This window comes from Anneissia japonica, unplaced genomic scaffold (assembly GCF_011630105.1).
Source record: "Anneissia japonica isolate Jap-2015-1 unplaced genomic scaffold, ASM1163010v1 scaffold4024_len430915_cov183, whole genome shotgun sequence".
Lineage (NCBI taxonomy): Eukaryota > Metazoa > Echinodermata > Crinoidea > Comatulida > Comatulidae > Anneissia > Anneissia japonica.
This window is the reverse complement of record NW_022726558.1, coordinates 222,110-229,793: the sequence shown is the minus strand read 5'-3', so window position 1 is coordinate 229,793 and position 7,684 is coordinate 222,110. Positions and strand designations below refer to the sequence as shown.

At 32.5% G+C, this 7,684-nt stretch overlaps 1 protein-coding gene across 2 annotated transcripts in view; it reads left to right on the top strand.

The window, feature by feature from the left end:
• Positions 1-7,471, top strand: part of LOC117113285 (SEC14-like protein 5) — a 55,663-nt gene extending 48,192 nt beyond the window's left edge. For both annotated transcript variants that reach the window (XM_033256587.1, XM_033256586.1), the window contains exons 11-14: positions 832-969; positions 1,336-1,563; positions 2,435-2,586; positions 2,950-7,471. In XM_033256587.1, the coding sequence (XP_033112478.1) occupies positions 832-969; positions 1,336-1,563; positions 2,435-2,586; positions 2,950-3,064 (633 nt within the window). In that variant the 3' untranslated portion in view covers positions 3,065-7,471. The remainder of the gene's footprint in view (positions 1-831; positions 970-1,335; positions 1,564-2,434; positions 2,587-2,949) is intronic.
• Positions 7,472-7,684: the final 213 nt, after the last annotated feature.

Genomic DNA, 7,684 nt, shown 5'->3' with positions numbered 1-7,684 from the left:
GGCCTGAGTATTTATAGGTGTAACAACAAGTCTCCAGGACCAGATGGTATTCCACCAGGTGTTTAAGGTAGGAGGTGATGTTTTAGTGACAGAACTTCTTGAGGTATTCTACATCTGCTGGCAGTCAAGTCTATTCCTCAGGGCCTCTTTAAACTATCTGGGCTTAACGAAGATCAAGCAAATTCTTGTCTATGAGCTCCTGTATGCGGATGATGCTGCTATTGTTGCCCACTCCAAGTCTAAACTACAAGAATCTTGCAGGTCCTTCTCAAAGGCCTGTTCAGGTTATGGAATGATGATTTACGTTGGTAAAAGGCATAGACGTAGAACCACCTAACATCCTTATTGATGGAAAATCCTTAGTTGTTAAAAAATTCACTTATCTCAGATCAACAATCACTGACACAAACTCATTAGATGCTAAAGCTTGATACACGCATAGGTAAAGCAGCAGCCACTTTGAAGATTGCGTACTCGTGTATGGAACAACCGGAATCTTACCATCAAACTGAAGACTCGCAAACGAGATTTTTAAAAAAAAAGGGACTTCCAGATGGACGGAAGTTGCACTGTCAGCCTTGAAAAGTACAAGTTGATAATTAATATAAAATTGTTAGTTGTTACTATATACAGTACTCTCAACTCAACTCTAAGAGACTTATCTCCTGAAGAGAAAACCTTTTAAAACCATTTTGCTAAATGAGAACACACTTTTGTTGCCCTCTAACAAGTTTCAAACCGAAATGTTGCTTAACAAGATGTAGGGAAATCCTATTTAAGTGGAAAAAATGAATAATTCTTTTTAACATTGCTTGTTTATTGAATTAACAGTGTGATATACCTGATGGCGGCATAATCCCAAAAGTCTGCTATCGCTCGTTAGATGACATCCTGAATCCAGATGAGCACTTGCTCTGCTCAGAGACTGTTTACAAGTCAGCAACGCTCATGAAAGGGCAACCATCCGAGGTTTGTTGAATTAATATCTCATTGATTCAAATAATTTAATTATCAATGTGAACATTTTTCCTGATTACGCTTACAAGGTCAATTATAGTCAGCATGCACAATTTGATTTTCATGCTTTCAGTAAATATTCACGTAAATAATACCAGTCAAAAATGCTGCATTATTCGGGCTGATTGTCAAAATGCAAATAAGAATCATTGTATTCGGCATTTCTCATATTCTATACAGGGCTTTTAAGTACATAGGAATCAGTAATAGATATGGAAACCTTATCCTACATCATTCATACATGTCTTCTTGTGTCTAAACACAAGTTTCTCAAACCATATTTTTGTTTGAAACATTTATTCATTATGTTTTTTGCAGGTCCTTGTCAAAATCTCAGGAGCACAAGAAGTATTAACATGGGACTTTGATGTTTTACGTGGTGACGTAATATTCTCGGTCCTTGTCGTCCGAAAGCCAATTAACCATCCAAAGGAAACGACCGGTCCTCTCGGCAACACCATTTACATTGACAAGTCGATGTTCTGTGGCATCGATTATGGCGTAATTGAGTCTGCCCTCGTCTGCAAAGCAGGTGAAAGTATACAGGTAATAATAATACTAATAATTTTTATTTGAAACAAAAATTTCCGTCAGTGGCACATTAAAATGGTGCATTCACAATAAAATAAGACATTCGCAGATTTTACAATAAAAGTGACAGATTATGTTAAAAAACAGTGAAAAGATTAAATTGTACAATAGGTGTGTTTACATTGTTGATGTACTGATAAGGAACATCCTTCATATCATCATCATCATTATTATCTTCATCATTTGTTTCCAGCCTACCTATTGTGTAATAGAGTGTATTTCTGATGGTTATTTGAATCTGTTCAACCATGAAGCCTCTGTGGTCAAATGGTTACGACGTTCGCCTTGACAGTGAGAGGTCGCAGGTTCAAATCCTGTAGAGGCCTCTTATTATGCAATTTCTTTATAGGAAAACATTCGTTGAGAGCTATGCTACACAATGTATAATTGTCATGTCCTTTATTCGAACACTGTATATAACCTGTCTCTTATACACATCTAGATGTGTATAAGAGACAGGAGTAGTAATCAGTAATTGTTAAAATATACTCTCCTTGAATTGGCCCGACCAAATCCATCCCTAACTTACTCCAAGGTCTACAAGGTAATTCTGAGGTCTTTAATGGTTGATCTTTAGGCAGCGCTTGATTAATTTCGCAAACAGAACAGTTACGAATCATGCTTTCAACATTAGCATCCACTTTTGGCCAATAGTATTTATCGCGCAGAACTTGTTTGGTTCTAACCATTCCTTGATGTGTTTCATGTGCTAAGCTCAAAACACTTTGTGGTTAAAATATTTGTGCACTTTAGTGTACCAGAAAAAAAGTTTGTGTAATAGCCAAGCTACTGATAATGAGGATAACATTTAATATTTTTTTGGTAGGGGTCACATGTATGTCAATTTCCTGGCAACTACATCTTACAATGGAAGTACTACTCACCAGTGGCAGTGTCCACTTCTACCAAGGGACACCATCACCAACACAAGTCCAAGATCATGTACTTCCATGAAGTGCTAGATTCAGAAAACTTTAGGTGAGTTCAGTATTGTATACTTCTTTGAAATTTTTAGGCATTGCTAAGCAAACTCTGTATTTGAAGAGCATCGGAAACATGAAAAGGGTAAATTTTAAGGAAAAAATAAATATTTTTATCGTGACTTTCTCCATATTATGTGTCTTAGTATGTGCTATTTTTTGCAGTAGGCATAGTCTATAATAAATAAAAAGAGTTATCATTTATGCCTACCAGTTTTACAATTTTCCAAAAACATAAACTAAATAAATTACTTACTTAACTAATACATTAATTTGAGTGATCAATCTTATTTTTTCTTTGTTCTTACAAACATGAATTATTTAAAATATATGCATTATTATTTTGACAATTTGTTTTCAGAGGTTCCATGACAAGTCTACAGTCATGCCAAAGCGGCTTCTCCTCATTAAGCATCTCAACGACGACCAGCAAATCCAGTGGCCAATCAAAATCCAGCTCTTTTGTATCCAGATGACTAGACGTGAACCAGGCATCTAAGTCGGCAAATGCAAACAAAAACAGCTGACAATGAATTGCCTGCTTAACACACTCGTCAATGCAATCCTTTATGAAATCTATAATAGTAATAATCATATTGACAATAATTTGAGTCCAAAAAGTTACCATATATGTTTTGAATATGGTTTTCTTTTGGTGAAATGTGCATTAATTAAAAGCAACAGATCATACCTGTTTAATAAACAGTCTATTCTTCACCTAAGGCCAAATTTATTTATTTCTTCCATTGTTGAATCAAAGATATATATTACACTCACGCAAAAGTTTTAGACTTGGTATAAATATACAATGTTGCAATAGATACTTTTTTTTTAGTGATCTTAAAATGTATTTTGGCAGACATCAAAAGTTCATTGTGAAGCAATGCAATTGATGAGATGTTAATAAATTTCCCTTCCACCACCCACCCACTGCCTTACCTAACTTCTGATTTACCCCTGCACATATCTCATCACTTAACCCTGATCACTTTATTCACTCTCCACATGACCCTGTTGCTTATCCTTCCTCTAACCTGACCCTGCTACTTAACCTCTGTTAGCCTACTTTCTGTCAGGCATCTCATTATTTGCCTTGCTTTGTGGTGAATCAGATGATGCAGTGCTTGGCACTGTTTCTTAACAGAGCAGCAGAGGTACTTTTGTAAATGGGTTGTGATGGGGCTAAGGTAAAGCCGCATCACATTAAGTTAGATGTGTAACTCTACCTTATTAATACATCTGATTCTAGTATCCTTTGCACTGTAATACAAACAGTGGCGTATCTAGAAGTCTTGAATTGGTGGGGCTGATGTGGGGGCGCGAAGGTGAAGTGGGGGGGGGCTCGATGATCGGTTGAGGGGCGCTAATTCGCAAAATATGGTTTAAGGTGATTTATAACTACTTGACCATGATTTTTTTGGGGCACCCCGCCCCCTCCCCTAGATACGCCACTGAATACAAACCATGTGACCAAATACTAATAATCTAATGGATTATAGATACTAATCTGATCCCGTATGATGTTAACAAGTCAAATCCGGATATAATTAAGTCTTGATGGTTTTGATCATAATTGGCTGTCAACCAATTAAGGAAAGCAATCTTACACTGAAAATATTTGTATACTAAACATCACCTTACTAAAAATAGCTTTAATATTTAAGTTGTGTGATTATGGTATTCATGGGTTTGGTATTCAGTAACATGAAGGCATTGTTGTGTATTGTTGATTAATATATTATGTTACCATAAAACAAACTTGTAGTAAAAATTATGCACTAGCAAACCAATGTTGCTTTTAGAAAAGCAAGTATTCTTATTTGTAGGCATTTAGAACAAATGCTAGCATGTTGAGGCATCTGATAGAGATTCATATTATGTAGGTTCACATCACAGTTATATCACAGCCCAACACTGGATTGAGAAATAAATATCTTTACATTTTTAGAAACTTGAGGAGGAGTGGTAAAACTATGATGCAAAATGTTTAGGATGAATACACTTGTTAGATGTATACAATTGAGGTTGTCCCTTTAAATTTATATATACTATTTGTAAGTATTAAAGGTAAAAAACTGAATTGTACTGTGTTGGTACCTTACGATACGCACAAACTGTCTCTTTAAAAATGTAAAGTTAATTGCTACGTAGATAATAAATAATATGTTTGAGAACATCCCTTTAAATGTAGGCTTACTACATATGTTAGTGAATTATACAAACAATTGATAATGTCCGTTTAATCTGATGTTTAAAATGGAATTATCATCAATAATTTTAATATTTGATATAGGATTTGATTTTGGTATACTTTTATTTCAGACTAACTTAATAATGGATTGAGAAAATATTTATAACATCAGCTATATATATAACACTTGCTGTTAATTCACCTTGTCAAGTATCTTGATATCTATTTCCCAGTCTACATTAACAGTAGTGTTAATGCACCCTCTGCTAAGCCCACCTCATGGTTGTTGTTACTTAGGGTCCACAAAACTAACAGCATAAATAAACAAAAACTCTGTATGTGAGACATGCATGTATTTCTAGCCCTGTTCTGATTAGTCAGTTGTTAAATAATCTTGAAAGAATTATGATATTTATTCATTGAAAAAATTAGGCTAGCCTTTAATTTTGAAGATGGTTTTGATTGTGAACAGATTTACAATTAAATACTGGTAATTCATATTTTGAGGTATGTTTGCCTCTGTTTTGTAATATCTAATGCTATTGAATAAAACATTAACAGTTGTTTGTATGTGAAATTAAATTCCTTTCTAAGAAGCAGTATTTTAAAAACAAAGCAGACTATGGGGTGAGATGGTGGTGAACATACCCATGTTGATGCCACAGTCCTTACCCCCACCCCGGCTGTCTTCTCCAAATTATGAAACCGTGGTCCTGCCCTAGTAATTTATACAATAGCTGTCATTAATAATAGCAATTCCTTTGCTGTTGATAGAAATAGAAATTAAGAAATAAATAGTTAGGATTTTTCAACCATGAATTTGGGTTTAATAGGCAATAAAATGACAACAAAGACAAATAAAAGTAATGATATGAACTATGAAACAATTATATCAAATCAAATATAGAATTTCAATGAACTTAGAACACAGTGTGGGAGCAATATTGATTTTGTTTTTGAATTAGTAGTAAAATATGACAGCTGATTTCAGGGATTTGAAAACAATCACACATTGCTTATTGTTAGATTAATAGAAAAATTCCATATTGTTATTAACAAGTTGTATTCACATTTATTTTAAAACAAATTAATACAAGAAGTAAACAACATTCATTGTACATTTGTAGTTTAGATAATGTATGATTTGATAATTTAAAAAGATAAAGTAAAGCTTACTGATGCTTAGACAAAATATTGGAAAGGAAAGCTATTATTGTTCTTTACACTGAAGAATTTGGCATTAAACAATTTCTTTCTTATGTACCTTTAATACAAGTTTATCGATTGATTGATTTGTATTGATTGATTATTTTATGAAATTAACTATTTGTCAAATGATTAATATTTTGGAAAGTTGATTTGTCAATTTATTAATTTATAGGTCAGTAGATTGATTTATTCGTTGATCTGTTTATTAATTGATTTATATGTTGATTAGTTGATTTATGTGGTCAGTGGATTGATCTATTGGTCCACTGATTGATTTGTCAGTCAATTGATTGTCAATTGGTTAATAGATCTATTAGTTGGTTGATCTCCAGGTCTGTCAATTAACATATTTATTATTTGATTGATCTATTAGGTATTAAATTATCAGTTGATTCACATACTTTCCAATCGATTGACTGACTGATTTGTTGGTTACTACTATAGATGTACATTGATTGATTGATCACTTAGTTCATTGGTCATTTGGTTGATTTTTTGGTCAAATATATTATTGATCATTTTATTATTTTTTGTCATCTGATTTATTGATCAATTTTATGGAATACTTGAACCTGACATAATAACAAGATATTGTAAATTTTTTAAAGTTATATTTATAAATATGGAGAAATTACTTGTTTATTTTAATCTTGCTGTGCGAGATACCTCACAAAACTAACTGTACTGTACATACCATAACTCAAAAAAATTACGTTATCAAAAGTTATATTTTTTTTAATGTTTCTTTCTTGATCAAATGCTTTCTTTTATATTTGTGCTGGGTATTCTTTAATTTTGGTTTAAAAATTGTCTTTCTGTTAAGTACTTAGAGCATTTAGCCATAGCACAATACCGCATTGCTTAACAACGTATAAAGACATTTTATGAAATGTAAATTTAAAGTAATTATGCCTGCTCACATTTACCTCATCAATATTTGAACAAACTAATATTTTCTAATATTTGCACTAAATTTCTGTATTTTTGTTTGTATTTTATTTGCCATTGTGTTCAAATAGTTGACAAGCTCTCTCAACACATTTTCTTTGATAAGTTCCTGTGATTTGCCCATATATAGGCATGGTGATGTTAATATTGCTACAAGGTTTCTTTTATTTACAAACGTAAAGCATATAACAAAAGCAATCAATTATTTCAAAACACATTTGTTGATGAACTTGTTAATTTTTATGGCTTGTTGTTAATTAGAATTAGCCAAGTGGCTATGTTCAATAATATTTTCAGTGTGCACTAATTATAATAATTTAATATAATTAATATTTATATTATTTATGAACAAATTCGCTTCTTAACATTTAGGATCAAGTAATTATTAAGTACATTTTATTTAAGGGGAGAAATGAAATTGTGAGTTTTAACAACTGTATCTTGTTGATTTTTTTGTTTGCTTCATTGCAACTCCAAGTGCTTCTCATTAATATGTTAAAATTCAATAAAAACAGTAGTAAAATTTGATATTTAATGACCAGTCTGAAGTCTTGTTCATTAGTGGCAAAAGCAACTCTGTGTCTATTTGTTCGATGATAATATACAAAATTGTAAACTCATTCAAATGAAATTTAATTCGTGGACATATTCCACGTTTGAAGCGGATATATTTTAATAAGATTGATCATGGGATGGGTATTTTAATTGTTACAAGTTGTATTGACTCTCCCAATCACAGTTGTGATAA